Consider the following 16154-nt stretch of genomic DNA (forward strand, 5'->3'; position numbering starts at 1 on the left):
GCACCCCTGGATGGGCAGGCACAGATAGACCTTGACATTCCTCCTCACTCTAGTCCACCCTCAGCTCAGCTCCCAAAGGGAGCTCCTAAAGCACAGTCTGACCTGTCACCTCCCTGTCCCAGTTCCTCTTTGGATCAAATATAAACTCTTCAGTTTATAGCTCAGCACACCCAGGAGCCCAACTACCCTTTTGGTCTTTTCCCATGACTCTCCTCCCTGCATCTTCTGGTCTGGAAGAGCTGGCTTATGTGCTGGTCCTCGCACATCTCACACTCATCTTTCTGCTAAACTTCAGTCCAACATCCTTAACTGCCCATTGGCCATCTCTGCCTGAATGTTCTAAGGGAGTCTCAACACAATCCAAACAGAACCATTATCTTTCTGCCTACACCAGTATCTGTCAAAACTTCCCTATTCTGCTGAGGCAGATGCTAACCTGGTGACTCGCAGCCATCTTTGACACTCTTTCCTCTTTCATCCCCACCCAGTGGCAGTCATGTCGATTCCAAATCTCATGCCTTTGTCCCTCTCACTCATCAGAGCCTCAGCATCACTTCTCGCCTGGACTATCACAACAGCCTCTTTGTTGGTCTCCCTGACTAAAACCTCTCCCCTCTCCAACCTGTTGCCATCAATCCTGCTCAAAAATCTTTAGCGGCTTTCTACTGCCCACCTGCCTAAAATGTAGGCTCTTCCAACTGGCATGGAGATTCTTTCACAATACAGCCCCAGTCAACCTTGGTCTATTCCCCTCCTTGTACTGCATGTTGCAGCCGAACTGGCTTATTCCTTGTTCTCTACATCTCAATATTCCACCTCCAGTTTCTGCTCCTAGGCACAGGCTGCCTCCCATGCCCAGAATATGCCCGCTCCTCACCCTGCTTTTCAAATCCTGAGCTTCCTTCAAGGCCCTGCTCAGGCTGGAGCTGGCAGCCTTTTCTTGACCCCTGACTGTTAGTGCTCTCTCCTCTCCTCAAAGTATCTGCCATTTCCTTCTTTCTTTATGTGTGATGTCTCCTAGTAAAAGCAGCAGCATGAGGGCATCGAATGGTTTGGGGCTTTGTGTTTATATCCCTGGCACTGGCAGAGGGTGTTCCCCCTTGCATACCTTAGTAAGCATATGCTGAGTTGCTGAAATGAAACTGTGAGGCAGTAGGGGAAAGTCTCTGTCCCAAGAAAACAGATCCAAAATAATTTAATTTCCAATTTTTAAATTCTATAGTATTAACATCATAAGTGGGAAACAATCACAAAGTCCTTTGTCCTTGTTTCTGCAAATGATTTTTCTACTTTACAATGGTTTATATTTGAAACAATTATTATGAGCAATTTAAAGATTCCAACCATGTAAAAGGAGACACCTCAGGGTGGTACTGGTAACACAATTTGCCTTCCTTCCCTAAAAAGTACCTTTTATCTAACTCAGAATACCATGACTAAAGGGAATAATGTGCCAAAACTGGTTTAAACTGGCTTTGGAAAAACCACTTTGGGAATGAGGCCTATGCCCAGAACTCACCCGACTTTCTCTTTCTTTTTTCGTTATGAGTTCAAGTTCCTCTTTGGCGTGAACTAGTTCCTTCTCCAGCTCTGCAGAGGCTTCTGTGTTTCCTATAAATAAACACAGGATGCTCACAGACTTTACACAGTACAACTGACCCTTGCTGCTTATCCCTGGGTTTTAGTAGCCTATAATAACCACCAATCTCTAATAGTCTACACACCCATCTTGCAAATAAATAATATATAAAGATAGCAGTTTACAATTTTTTTCCAGGACTCTAGAGGCAGATAGGTAACAAAACCCAGCATTGTTTATAATGCATATAAAATGTTTTATGATTAATGACTTGTATAACAATCATAAAACATTACATATCAGCAAGAGATTATAAACTGTCAAAAACAAAACTTTGGTCTCCCTAAAAATGTGAAACCTTGCCTGTTATACCAAACCTGTAACCTGACTTGTCATTTATACCACATAGAACATGGCAGTTTTCTGGTTCCGGAACTTACTGGGCTTCATCCTTGAAAAGTGGCTTTGTATCTGCAACTTTTATCTATCTAAAAAAGTGCTTGACCTAAAGGGTATAACTGCAAATTTCTGCTCTCTCTATGCACAGGATCAAAGCTATCCCCAGTGACCTTTGGGACCCTGGGGGTACCAGCCTGAGGCAAATGACTTGTGCTCCAGCTCTCCCCCATAAATTTAAGTATGGAAGAAATAAAGTTAAAATGATTATCAAGTACTGTTTTGAAAATAAGTCACAAGACAGAAGCCTCGGGGGTGGGGGGGTACAGGAAGGAATCTGACCTCTTTTCCCCCTGGAAGCTGTTTCCCTGAATCACAGCCCAGATCTCACTGGTAGGAAGGCTGCTCCAAAGGCAGGAGCCCTCCTGGAATCATCATCCCTAAGGATGGCTCTGCACAGATCACCCCACCTGAGGTTGGTTCCCTCTCACATCCAGCATCATTCTTTCCATTTGGGTGAATGGCCTTGGCCAAATGTGCTAACATGGTTCTAGGAAAGATGTGATGACAGATGTGATACTTGCCTGACTGAGGCCTGGATGGGTTGGCATCATCTTTAGCAGTCACTGAAGTAAGTTCATCTTTGATGTTTTCATGCATCGATTCCTAAAAATAAGGAAAGAAGAGAATTTGGGGAACATTTAGTATCTATGAAATCCTCCATATGAAAGGATATTAGCAGGAAAAATCGGTCTAAACCTTGGAAAGCCATAAGGATTTGTAATAATCTAAGATTAAAGTGTTATTATCCCTGAGAGCAGGACTCGGGAGTAAATGGATCCAATGAAAAACTGGAATGTCGTCCTCGCGGCCTTGGATGGGCTGCTCCTCATGATGGCGGCCGATGAACGTGGCAGCTTCAGTCGGCTGGTTTGTGCTGAACCCCTGTGACGTAACAAGATGATACTACCGCAGGGTCCCATCATGCTTTAGGCTGCCTAAGTGCTCTGCATACATCATCCCGTTTGATCCCACAACAAACACCCCTGTGTGGAGGGAACATTACCAGGTTCTTTCCTGCGATGTGCTGGCGCAAGGTCTGCACCTCAGCGCTCCTTTCCATCAGGGCTTGTACCATCTTCCCCAAAGCAAGCTGATAAAGAGAATATACAACAGCGTAACATTAGAAAGAGGGTCCAGATGTGGGGACTGGAGGCATGTCTTATTGGTTCTACAGTAAGCTTACAGTGCCTTGAGGGACCCTTGCTTGGAAGGGTGAACTTGTCCAACAGGCTTGGAAGACCTACCTCAGTTTAAAAAGGGAAGCTAAGGAGGACCCTTGCTAGCCACTGGAACCTGGGCAAGCTGAAAATGTAAGTGCTGGGGAAGAGTACGGAGACGTTTCCTTCTCATCAGCACTATTCATCTCCTACTGGGGTGCTTGTTCCTCTTCTTATAGTTAAGCTAACACAGGTTTCTCTGCCCTAGGGCTGTCCAGATGAAATCAACCATCGGATCAAATTATCAGGAAAACCCAACAAGCACAAAAGCCAAAAGCCAGTGAGTGTTTTCACTGCTTGAGGTCACTTCTGGTCTGAATGAACTACAGAAATGGTTTTTATTTCCTAGTAGAGCAAGAAAAAATTAACTTATAATGACCAAGGTTGACCCTGGAGAAGACATGAGAAAACAGGCCTCTCTCTCTTCCTTGCAAAGGTGGAAGACAATGGGTGTGGAACAGTACATACACCCTCCAATTTGGCTGGTGTGTTGGTTAGTTTTGCTGAACTGTTTTTATCCCTCTTTTAAAAAATTGATGGTTCACTAAGGAGGGGCCGGGGAAAGGAACATATGTGGAGAAGAAGGGAATGTAAAAAATAAATCAGCAATAAAATGGTTTTTTTAAATTACAACTAGAATTACTCAAGTTGTACACTAATAGAAAGTTGCAAGTTCTGCTCAATGTTTTAGCCCGAGGCTGTGGCCAGTCTCAGGGGGAATTTTCGTTTGTTTTTTAACGAAAACCTAAGACCTTCTGAGAACCTTTAAGGGAGGAGAAAAGACATTTCACACTAATGTTGAAGGCTAATATTTGGGCTATTTGGGGATTTGGATAATAACCACTGTTGGCATGGGCGTACAGCCTTCACGTGTCTCAGTATGATCTCTAAAGGAACTTTTAATTCCTTCCTTTGGTTTTAACATCTCAGAATGAAGTCTCAATTCTTTTATTTTATGATCATACAGAAATTATTAATGCCTCTCTAGGGAAGAAAATACTGCTTGTCAGGGTTAAAAAAAATGAGTGGGTATGTAGATAAATGTGCCATAATCATGCTGAGCTATTTCCTATTTGGAGATAATGGTGTTCTCCACGACTGAGAGAAGGTCTTTTGAGCCTGGACCAGTCCTTACCTGGCTCTCCTTCTCCCTGATGCTCACAGACTGGAGCAGGTCCTGAACCTCCATCTCATGCTCCAGAGCTTGCTGATTTCGGTCCCCCAGAAGGTCCTGCAGCACCCTTTCTTTCCGCTGCAGGCGCAGACACAACTCTTCAGCAACTTCACTCTGCCCTGGTCCTAGCTTGCAGAGTAATGTTGCACTAAGATCCTGAGGGGAAAGACAGAGATGAAATTTTGAAAAGGGGAGGAAGTGATGGTGTGCCCCTTCATCTATGCTACCCTATGGCTGTTGGCTACAAAGGCTTGTCAATCTCTGGTCTATGGGAGAGATTCAGAAATCACCAGCCACTCGAATTGGGGAGATTATACACTGAATCGTACAACAAGAATGCTTAGAATGACAGCTTACAGATCGGTCTGGGAAACAGTTATTGCTTGTTAAGGGCTAACTGACTTACTTGCGGTTAGCAGAAAATAATTAATTTTCTGTTCATGAACCTCCAAGAGAGAGCAAAAGTCGCTTTAAAGAAAGAAAAAGGGGTGTGCTACGCTATCCCCCGTAGCCTGGTGTGTGTATGTTTCTTTTCTCTAGCCGCTCCAGGCAAAATATAGATCTCATAGTTCTCATGTTACTCCCGTTAAACAGGTAACTATCTCCCATCCATTCTAGAGAGAAGGAAGGAAGACAGGCACAAAGCCATGTCCAGTCATTCACTGATAGAAGGGGAAACCAAAAAATGGTCCACAGACTCCAAGACCTCACAGCTGTCCTAACACACCACTGGCGGGCTAATGGGCAACCCCAAGAAAGCGGCTGCTGGCCAGGAGCTCACCGCAAGCTAACTGCAAAGCCTCACCTCCACTTCCTTGTTTCTATCGTGCAGAGATGTTTGCAGCTGCTGGGTGATGCCCTCTTGCTCCTTCTGCCAGTGGCTGAACTTCTTCTTCATTTCTTCTTCCAACCACTGAAGGTTCTGGCAGGTAGCTGATAACTGCTCCAGTTCTAAACTTTTAGCCTGCAGAAGACTCTCCATACTCTATGGCCACAAAGAGAGAAAATGAAAACCGGAAGTTAAGGAGCCATTTTTCAACGGCATAAGACAAAAATGTAGTTTAGGTTTCTTCTTTGTTTATTGTAAGCAAAGTTCAACCTTTCCTATGTAGGGCGGGTTCAATTTTTCATAGTTTCTTAAGGGGAAAATTCAGCACCTAATCAGCAATGCCACGTGACCCGATGTTAGAAATTATCAACCCTGATGACTAAGATTCTGAAGAAAACACAAAGTTTAGGTAATGTGGGGCCAGGGTTTTAGAAGAAAAGTGGACTGGAACCCGGAAAGGACAGCAAGTCTTTTAAGAAGGCACTGAAATATTAAAGCCTCAAGTACCAATTTAATTCAGTCTGGGAAAAATTCCGCAGACTAAAGCCAACTCAAGACTAGCAGACTGTGAACACCTCACAGATCACAACACGCCATCAGAAGAGTGTTTGTTTCTCCCAGAAGAAAACAAGCAACTACTGCCTTGTTCTTCATCTTTATGGGAAACTGATAAGGCTAGTGCTTTGATTCTGAAAAATGGAGGCAAACAGCGGTACTTCACCCTAGCAGGAAGGAAACAGATTAGGGAGTGAGTGGGTGCAGTGCCTACCTGAATGGTGGCTTCATTGGAGGACAGGACACAGCGGAGTCTCTCTAAATCATGATCTCGCTCTCTCACAGCAAGGTGAAGTTGCTGTAGTTCTTTCTCCTTTTCTTCTAAGGCACAAAACTTCTCATCAATGGCCCGCTGCCAGGAAATGGTGGGGAAGGGCATTAGCATTTGTTAATTCTTACTATGCGCCAAGCACTGTGTTAAGTGTTTTACAAATACTGTTTCATTTGATAATGACATAAAAGTGGGAGGTTTTAGGAAAAAATCCTGGGCCTCCATAAGAATCGATGCCCAAATGGCCACATGTTCCAGTACAATTTAAAGTGAGGAACAGGGAACATTCTATTTTTTTTCATGGAAAACACATTTCCACATTAGTCATGTTGTGAAAGAAGAAAAAGAACAAAAAGAAAAAAAATGAAAAGAAGTGAAAATAGAATCAGTTCTTTCAACAGAAAACACATTTAATTTTACATCTCTCAATGTAAAGCCCTTATACACAACAGATAGGAAGTTCTCTTCCATGGCCTTTCTTGTAAGTGGAGCAGAATTATATTTGATTTACCTCTAAAGCAACATCTCTATCTTGGATGCGATGTCGAAGTTTCTCAAGCATCATTTCATTTGCCTCAAGGCTTTTCTCCGAGTTGTTCTGATATTGCATGAGTTCTCGATATTCCTAGTAAGATCCAGAAAGAATTTCCCATAGTTACACACTGTCAAAGATAGCACAATGATCGAGGTTACATAGCAAATCTTCAGCCTTTGCAAAGAGGTGCATTTCAAAGTGGCTTATCTTTCTTTCTCCCTATTTCTTAGTAATAAAGCCACCAAATCTCTTTGAGGCCCAGAAGTCTATCCAGCTTGGGTTCTACAAGGATAGAAGGGGGTAAATTCATGAGTGGAGCAGAAAGATAACAAGCAGGCATGATGCAGGTGGGAGGATGGTCCCAGGTGAACAATCAGGAGAAGCTCCTCTACTGAGACCAAAAGGAGCACAAATGGGTCCTTTTCTCCTCTTCCTGAACTGCCACTTTGCTTAAGCAGGTCCTGCTGTGCTCCCCATAATTCAGAGCAGCTCCTGGGACCCCTGCTTCCACTTCCTCTTCCCATGAGCCTCAAGTATAGAGTTCCTCGTGCAGTATGGCTTGGGGAATTCTATTCTCACAGATGATTTCCATTCTACTCATATTTACTAGGGCTTCACAGTCTGGAAATGGAATTTTTTTTTTATAAAGCCCAGGGAATTTTACTGCTTCAACCTTAGAATGACAGATTGTGTTATGGAGGAAAAGTTAAGGATACATTCCTAACCTTCTGATGTCTAAGCCATGGATGTTTAATTCATATGGGACACCCATGCTCTTCTCCACATCACTTTGTGCCCCCAAACAGAACACTAAGCTGCATAAATCCATTGAAGCACCCCAGTGTGCCATGTGATTAACAGCCATGACAAACCCAACATGGGATATCGTGGCCTCTAATATAAAATATCAATTTCAGATAGAATCAGAAGATCTTTTCCTACGTCTGTAGACTGGGCACTTTGTTCTCAGGTCTTGGTTTTTCCTTAACTGTTCACTTCCTACAATGATCACTTATATTTGGGAGATGCGCCGTGGCATAGTGGCTACTGGGCTGGCCTCTCTGTCAGGTGGACCTGGGTTCTAGTGCCAGCTGACACATCCTGGTCACATAATCCTGGGCAAGTCACATAGACTCCCAATGGCCAAGGCAGCTCTAAGCTGATCGGCTGGGCCACGCTACTCCCTGTCTGTCCTGGGAGAACTCTTTGGAGTTCAGCGACTAAGATGATCACAGATCTGGTCACCAACACTAAGGGTTGTGTAAGTCTCGGTAAGGATTCTCCAGGCCTGTATTGTTGGGTTCCCTCAGACACCTGGGAATCTTCTTGAGGGTAGGATCCACACCTTCTATTTCACAGATATTATCACCTCCCCCTCCCCGACCCCCTGCTCTGGCCGCCAGGGCCTAATTCACAATTCTGGATACAACAAGAACTCATATCTGATTGACAATTATGTGTAAACTGAAGTCACAGTGATCAGTAAAAGGAATCTGCAAGGTTCTGACCCAGCTCAAACACTCATCACACCGGCCCACCTGCAGAAGCTGATCTTTCTGACGCAGGCTGCAGTTCAGACGCTGAATGTTCTGCTCTTGGGCTTGGGTCTCACGGCACCTCGTGCCCTCCAGCATGCGAAGCTGCTTGTTCCTACTGCGCAAATCTTCCCGGAGCTGCTGCAGGGTACTTCGCAATTCCTGAAATAAAACACACAACTTTTATCAGCAAAATCTTCTGCTTCCACTGCCCTAGTGCAGGTCGGCTGCTTAATTTAAAAGGGTAAGCTTTCTTTTTGAAATTATTTATTGCCTTATTTCTACGTTCATTTTTATAAGATTTTGAGTTTCAAGTGTTTCTCCCTTCCTCCCTCCCCTCCCACCTGCCTAAGACAGCATAGGTCATACATGTAAAATCACATTTCCATATTGGTCATGTTGTGAAAGAAGAGTCAGAACAAAAGGGAAAAGCCACAGGAAAGAAAAAAACAAAAACAAAGAAACTGACAACAGCCTGCTTCTATCTGCATTCAGACTCCACAGTTCTTTCTCTGGATGTGGACAGCATTTTCCATCATGAGTAAAAGGGTAAGCTTTCCCATGAATAAACACATCTCCCAGGTGCAAGGCAGCATGCTAGGCCTGGAAGGCAATGCAAAGGTAACAATGGTACTAGCATTTATTTAGCACCTACTATGTGCCAGGCACGTGCTAAGCCCTTTATAAATATTACCGCATTTAATCCTTATGGCAACCCTGGAGGTAGGTGCTATTGCTACTCCCATTTTACAGATGGGGAAACTGAGGCAGACAGAGGTTAAGTGATGGGCTCCAGGTCCCACAGTAATAAATGTCTGAGGCCAGACTTGGCCTCAGGTCTTCCTGACCCCAGGCCTGGCCCTCCATCCACAGGATCACCTACCCCAAAGAAGCTTACCATCAATTAGATGACATAAGATGTATCCAACAACTTTAAATCAAAATAGTCCTATGATACAAAATAGCAGATGCATAATAAAGATACGGAACATCACGGAAGTGGAGAAGAGGAAGTCGGAAAAAGAGGAGGGAAAGGAAGGTGGAAGCGGCCTTTGAGTTGGTCCCTAGAGAACGGACAGTCTGTCAATAGACAACTACTGGGCGGGATGGCATTCCAGGCAGAGAGGACAGGATGAGGTGAGGAAGCACAGGCCACAATGGAGGAGGAAGCCATTTGATTTGGCTCAAGCGTAGACTATGGGTAGGATCCATACCGCTTTCGCGGCATAGGCCCCATTGGATGGAAACAGCTAAGTAGGAGGCAGGAAGCAGCCACCTTGAAACAAGGCTACAGAAATGAGGACATGATGGTGCTGATGATGTCTGAGGGGACAGGGATCTTTTCCCTAAGATTTGCTCCTAGGGCAATGAGGAGGAGGGAAGAAGCGAATTGTGCCAGTGAACTCAAAAGCTTATGTTTAACAACAAAACATCTCCGTCATCAGTCAAAGTGTTTGCTTCTCATCCTCAGAAGCCTTGGGATATTTGGCTATTTTCCCTGCCTACTCTCCCAGAGAGCTGGTAAAGACTGTAACTATTTTTCCTAAGGTCAGACCATCTAAAACCTTCAACAATATACTCACATAGACTGCCCCCTAAAATAAATGATGAAACCTGGTCGAAAAAACAATTTCTTTAAGGAACTAAGGAAAAAGTAAGAACTCTCCCCTACTCAGAACTCTAGCTTTAACAGACTCTTCAGAGTTGATATTTCTCAGTGTCTGGTGACCTCCTTCAGGGCTCAAATAAAGGCTACAATATTTTCCAGACTAAGTTGCAGCAGAAATCTTCAAAATGTTCCATCTTCAAAACTTAATTTGGATTAAGATCTTCAAGGAACAGTTGCAGGCTACAAAGCACATTGACATTTCAAATTAAAATGGGCGGCAGACTCCTGGGGGAGTAGCATGCCAAAGACCCTTTCCAAGCAAGAAGTCTGTCACCTGGTTGACTCTAGTTACAAAATGTCAAATACGGGCTTTTGGGAATGACTGAGATAAGGCTGATGGTCAAAGGTACTTATAGAGCATAAGTAAAGCAAACCCTGGTGCTAAGAAGTGGCGGGTGAGGGCAAAGTCGATTCCTGCTGCCACAAAAGGATTAATGATTTACCTGATTGTGGGTCCGTGCTGCTTCCATCTGCTGCTCCAGGCCCTGAGCCGCAGCCTCCATGAACTGAAGGTTCCGCTTGGCATCCTCCAGGAGCCGTTCCTTCCTCCGGGATGCCCTCTGAAACTTCTGTACCTCCAGCTGGCTGCAGAATAAGGCGTTCTGGAGATCAAGCAGGGCTACCTGCTGCTGGGCTGGGGACCCGCCTTCTGGGGGCTAAGAGGAAAGACAAAGGGGACTGAGTATAAAACCAATGAAATGAAGGTGGGGTTGCTAAGCCCTGGCCAGCCCCCGCAGCAGCCCAGGCACTGCTAGTTTACCTGAAGTTGTCCAAGCTGGCTTTGGTGCAGCAAGTCCCGTAGCTTGGTCATTGTGTCCTTCTGACCTTCGATCACTTGGTACAGCTCTTCAGTCTGAAAGATTATAAAGGAGCAAGCTAAACGTGAAGCTCACTGCCTCCCTGACCACAGGGGAATGGGAACAAATCCTGTCATGCTACAATGGATTTAGCCCAGTTGCCTGCTATAAAAAATTCAGTTTCTACAATCATAGAAGGAAAACACATTTTCCTACTTCCACAGAACCAACGAGCAGTTACTAAATATCTGTAGCGTACAGAACTGGTAAATGTTGAGGGATAAAAGCTTTGGTAAGACAGAAATCCTGTCCTCATAAAGCTTACAGTCTAGCAGAGGAAATGGCACATAGTCATTCAGCCAACTGCGGTTATTAAGTACCTACTATGTGCCGAGCAGTGCACTAAGCGCTAAATGCAAAAGACCATGCCTGCTCTCAGGGAGTCCACAGGCCAATGGGGAAGGAAATGCAAAAGACAATGTACAAACAAGCTACAGACAGGATAAGCTGGAAATAATTGATAGAGGGCAAGCACCCGAATTAAGAAGGAGTGGGACAGACTTCTATATCTTTGCCATACAAGATGGGATTTTAGCTGGGACTTGAAGAAAGCCAGGGAAGCCAGGAGGCTGAGATGGCGTGGGACATTATTCCAGGTCTGGAGATGGAGCATCTTGTATAAGAAACAGCCAGTGTCACTGGATCAAAAAGTACGTGTTGGGGAATAAGATGTAAGAAGACTGGAAAGGTAGGAAGGGGCCAGGTTATGAGGGCCTTTAAAAGCCAAAGACAGTATATGCAGATATCAATAGTACAGAATATTAGATGACCTTGTCAGAAAAATATGATGTGAGGTCTGGGAGTAAGAACGGGAGGGAGTTATTAACTAAGGTGGCTCAGGGAAGACCTGGTGGGATGTGGCATTTAGTTGAGTTTTCAATGACAGGAAGGAATTCTGGAAGCAAAGGGGGAGTGGATAGTATGAGTTAAAGCAGAGTACTTGGTGGGTAACAGAATGAGAAAAGGCTGGTCAGAGAGGCTGGTCCCAGACTGCAGAACCGCAATTCTTGAGCAGCTGTAGGGAACCTCTGAAGAAACATGACTCCATCAATGCCAAAGGACATGCTGCCCATTCCTTAGTGATTATCTCACCTCACTCTCCCTGCTTTTCAAGGATTGACTGAGGTTCTGAATTGTACAATCCTGCCTCTGTGATGCTTCCTGGGCAGATTTTAGTTGACAGCTCATTTCATTCAGTTTCTCTTGTAGAATCTGTATGCGGCAAAGAAGAAAGGTTTGGTGATCAGAACTAGTCTTTCCAGGCCCTCTGCCACTAAAGCCTTCCTCCCAAATCTCTGGTTGCCATTGAGATTCCAGGAAATAGAAACCAGGGGCCTAGCCCCCAGTTACTTCTCTATGGAGAGTATTCATTAAACCCTTAAGTGAATCAGCAGAAGCAAATGAGAGAAATAGGAGGATCACCTGCCATCTTTAAAAGGTGGTGGAGAGCCAAACCAGAGCATACAAACCTCCCAAGTTTCAGGTTCAATGTTAGTCCTAAGTATAGACCTTAATTGTGGACAAACTATAATTCTCAAGAGAAATAAAGATGAAAAGAAAAAATTAGGTGAGGGGAAGTATTCCCTAGAAGAGTAGCTGAAAACTACTCAGGGAGATTTTGCAGGAATGCTTGGTTGGACCTGACAAGTACACTTGGGCTGCACAGATATCAAACTTTTAATGGCCTCCTGTGACTGTAAATCCAAGCTTGCCCCAGATGAAGCCATACCTTGTTGGCAGCTTCTGTTTGCTCAATTTTGTCTTGAAGTTCTGCCAAGTGAGAATCAGGCACACATTGCTGGGTCATGGTGGCCTCATTTGAATTCAGTTCCTGTTGTTGGACTGGCTCTTCAGTAATATTCTAAAAGAAATGAGATGAGCAGGCAAATCAAACTCTTAACAAGTGACCTTAACTTTCATTTTTTTTACAAGGTACACGGATCCCCTGCTTGAAAAAAAATGATTCCCTCTCTTCAGTGACACTGATTTGATATCATATTAAACAAAGTAGCTTACTTAGTCTGGGGTTCGGAAAAATAGCACAATAATTTTTTTAAAAAGGAAAAGGTTTTATGGGGATGGCTAAAAACTAACCTGTTTCCTTGCAGCTGATGAATTAAAACGTAATTTATGAACAACAATTCTCAGAACAGTAGAACAAGTGGAGCTAGAACAAGGTATTACTATTACCTTCTACCAAGTACATCCCTTTAAAATGTGCAATTTTAGAGACAAATTTATATCATATGGCCTAGAGAGATAATCAAAGACTATAGGAAGTCTGAAATGTCACTTATTGTGAGGGTCAAAGATAGGGAAAATGTAGGAATGCTAATATACCAATTATCTTATTTATGTTCCAGGGGGTTTAGATGTAAACCACAATTGTTTAAAGTTCTCAAAATTCTGGAAAACCTAGTGAAGGGCAACTCATTCATATTATTGTTCATATGACAGATGATCTAATGGGCAAAGAAATCAGAAAACCACAGGAAGTCTGGGGGTTTAATGGAATAATAAATTATCTAGAAAATCAAGTGAAATGCAAATCCAGCAATAAGATAAAGTACCAGAGTGATCTAAATCCTTTCCTAAAAGCAATTACTCAGCAACTACTTAAATTCTTAAAACAGAGATTGAGATCTATCCATCTTCACAATGTTAATTTGGCTAATGGATACCCAACAAATATTAGCTGATAGGTGTCTTCCAAAGTGTTTCAGAGGCATTTATGGACCATTAGCATTCATGCTCTGATATGCTAAGTCTGATTCTGACTTTAAAGGCAACCCAAAAACCAACGGGGGGGGGGGGAGAAAATCAGAATTACAGAGTTCTGAAGTTCCTAATAAGAAATCCTTGTTCAGTATTTAATCTCCAGGTACCTCACAATCTCCTAACTCTGGAAATCAGGTAAAGACCAAGGTATATCACTTTCATTTGCAAATGGGAAAGAGAGAGACAAAAGATATGATGACAAGTAATCTGTTAAGTCCATGGTAAACTTGAGAAGATAAACCACACCTCTGAATTTCTAGTTTTATCCAGGAACAATTCAATAAAACCTCTATGTAGACAAATAAGAGTAAACATACCAGACTTCCCTTAATCTGTTTTAAACTATTCTTCTATGTGGCTAGAAAAAAAGATGTGAAAAACATTGGTGGATACATAAGCCTGCCCTTTGAGAACTTTGGGCTGTAGAAGAAGAACCGAATGCCACTTGTTTGATTATTTCCAGTAATTACAACTAACAAGAATAGATTTTAAAATATACATTAAGGAATCACTTGTCTACTGAATGTAAGTATTAAAGCTGATTTTTCAAGCTGCTCTGCCAAATGGTTCTCTCCAAAAATCAAGCTTGTGGCTACAATTCATATTATCCTCAGGACAGAAACGGACTAATTTCAAGTCAAGGAATTTCCATTGAAATATACATACTGAACCCAGCTCATCTGTAGATGAGAATGAACAGTTATGCTGAATTAATGCATGGTTCCTAAAGATCCAGAAACTGGATGTTTTGTCTTTATTTTTAATCCTAAATTAGGTTGGGACATGTAACAGACAGCCTCAGAATCTGTGTGATTTGGGTTTGAGCCCCACCTCTGATGCCTACTAGCTGTCAGACACTTGTAAAACTTCTCCTCAGTGCCTCTGGCAGCTCCCAAGGTTAAGTTGCAGAACAGGTGACAGACAATCTACACTGGCAGTGAGAGATTTCTTAATGCAATGATATTCTATTGCAATGAATCATTTAAAAAAAATCTTGCTCTTTAAGGTTCCTTCCAGCTCTAAATCCCTACATATCAGAAAAATGTTCCCATTTTTTTTTTAAGAAAAAGAGTCTATGAGGCCTATGAACCTGTATTTTTATTATGCTCACAACTGTATTTCAATATGCTCAAGCATCAAATACTTATTACAAGAGTGAGATATGAAAGTTTTACCCAATCTAAGTCTGTAATACTTTGGTTCAACTTTACCTAAATTGCTAGATCTGGTGAGCTGCTACAATGACATTGGAATGATAACGCAATTTGAAAATGAATTCACTGAACCCAGAGATGGAACCTATAAATACTCCCTTGCTTTAGAAAGCAAAACCACGTCTGGGCCTGGCGGCTAGCAAAATGCCAACCCTTCGATCTAAGGCTAAGGCTGTGGCATTATTATTGTTACTCAGATCCTTCCAGTTGAATAGCACTTCGCTTGGCACTGCTTCTTCAGCCCTCAAAACAACAAGGCCCAGACCTCATGCTGCTGTAATTTTCAATTCAGGCTGCTAATAAATGGATGATGGACGACAAAATGGTAGTAGAAGATTAAAGCTCTTGTTCTGGACTGATGGCCCTTTGGACTCTTGTCAGCTTCCAAAGGGTGGCCAGGAACTATGACTGAAACAAGCCAAGTGCTCCAACAAAGGAGAGATTCATTTCAGTCACTACGAGGTTTTCTGCAAAGATCAAAAAACATCTTGTGCTGTCTGTGTTTATCTGAAAAGGGAAAAATGCCAAATGTACCAGAAACCTGAAAGGCTGTTTGGGAAAGAAAGCATTTCCCCAAGGCCTTTCTAGTTCAAAACCAAACAATGAAGAAAAGAGGTCCCCAAATAAAATACAGCTTCACACCTACCTAAAAAAAAAAAAAAAGCTACGGTCATGAATTCTTAGGCAAAACCATGGGAAAGAATGGAATCGATTTACAGAAAGTAAAGGAATCAATAGGTAGAAATATAGGATGATATTTTTCACAGAGGAAATCAGCTACCAGGACAGAGTCCTTGAGAGCAGTGCTTATTAACACAGAGTGCTAGTCCCAGGGGAAAGGGTGGAATTAAACAAAGGACTCAGAGAAATTGGTTTGCATAGTGTTTTTCTCTCAAATTCTAAAGCAGGTGTGACCAGAACCACATTTACAGGTCCCTACCCATTTAAAGGTTATAGGGGCCTGACAAGATGAAAGAGAAATGCCCCTCTCTTTCTCTCTCTATTCCACTCAGCTCTGGTTCTATACAAACCATTCCTGCTAAGGAGCGCTAGTGAAACCAATCATAGGACAAATTTCCTAAATGGATCACTGCCAAATGATTTTATTTAGGAATAATACCACAAATGCCATTCATCTTTCTAGAATTCATTTTCCATTATTGCAGATTTTGGAATAATAAATTAGGTCCCCAAATTCTTCTCTTTCATTCGGTCGTGATGTTCTCTCACAAACAATGGGATAAAGGGAGGCACTGTAGTACAGTGGTCCAAGCAGAGGTGGGAAAGAGGGTAGTTCCAAGTTGTGTGACTTGGGAAAAATCTGCAACTTATCTTCTCATCTATAAAATGAAGATTTTGGTCTAGATCGCCTCTAAGGTCCTTTTCTAATTCTTATATATTCTGATTCAAGCAAGGAGATTCTAGCTAGCAGGGAGGTCACATGCAATGGCCATGTTGTTCAAATGCTGCTTTTCATATCCT

At 42.8% G+C, this 16154-nt stretch overlaps 1 protein-coding gene across 11 annotated transcripts in view; it reads right to left on the reverse strand.

The window, feature by feature from the left end:
* LOC118856190 (myomegalin-like) overlaps positions 1-16154 on the reverse strand; it is a 273345-nt gene that overhangs the window by 81566 nt on the left and 175625 nt on the right. For all 11 annotated transcript variants that reach the window (XR_005010844.1, XR_005010845.1, XR_005010846.1 and 8 more), the window contains 12 exons: positions 12410-12541; positions 11773-11892; positions 10584-10676; positions 10267-10479; positions 8158-8316; positions 6596-6709; positions 6028-6165; positions 5235-5414; positions 4391-4585; positions 3042-3128; positions 2560-2641; positions 1520-1611 (listed from right to left, as the gene is read on the reverse strand). Coding sequence is in view for 8 of the 11 variants with exons in the window: in XM_036766329.1 (XP_036622224.1) it covers positions 1520-1611; positions 2560-2641; positions 3042-3128; positions 4391-4585; positions 5235-5414; positions 6028-6165; positions 6596-6709; positions 8158-8316; positions 10267-10479; positions 10584-10676; positions 11773-11892; positions 12410-12541 (1605 nt within the window). In the remaining 3 variants the exon portion in view is untranslated. The remainder of the gene's footprint in view (positions 1-1519; positions 1612-2559; positions 2642-3041; positions 3129-4390; positions 4586-5234; positions 5415-6027; positions 6166-6595; positions 6710-8157; positions 8317-10266; positions 10480-10583; positions 10677-11772; positions 11893-12409; positions 12542-16154) is intronic.

The sequence above is a fragment of the Trichosurus vulpecula genome, chromosome 7 (assembly GCF_011100635.1).
Source record: "Trichosurus vulpecula isolate mTriVul1 chromosome 7, mTriVul1.pri, whole genome shotgun sequence".
Classification (NCBI taxonomy): domain Eukaryota; kingdom Metazoa; phylum Chordata; class Mammalia; order Diprotodontia; family Phalangeridae; genus Trichosurus; species Trichosurus vulpecula.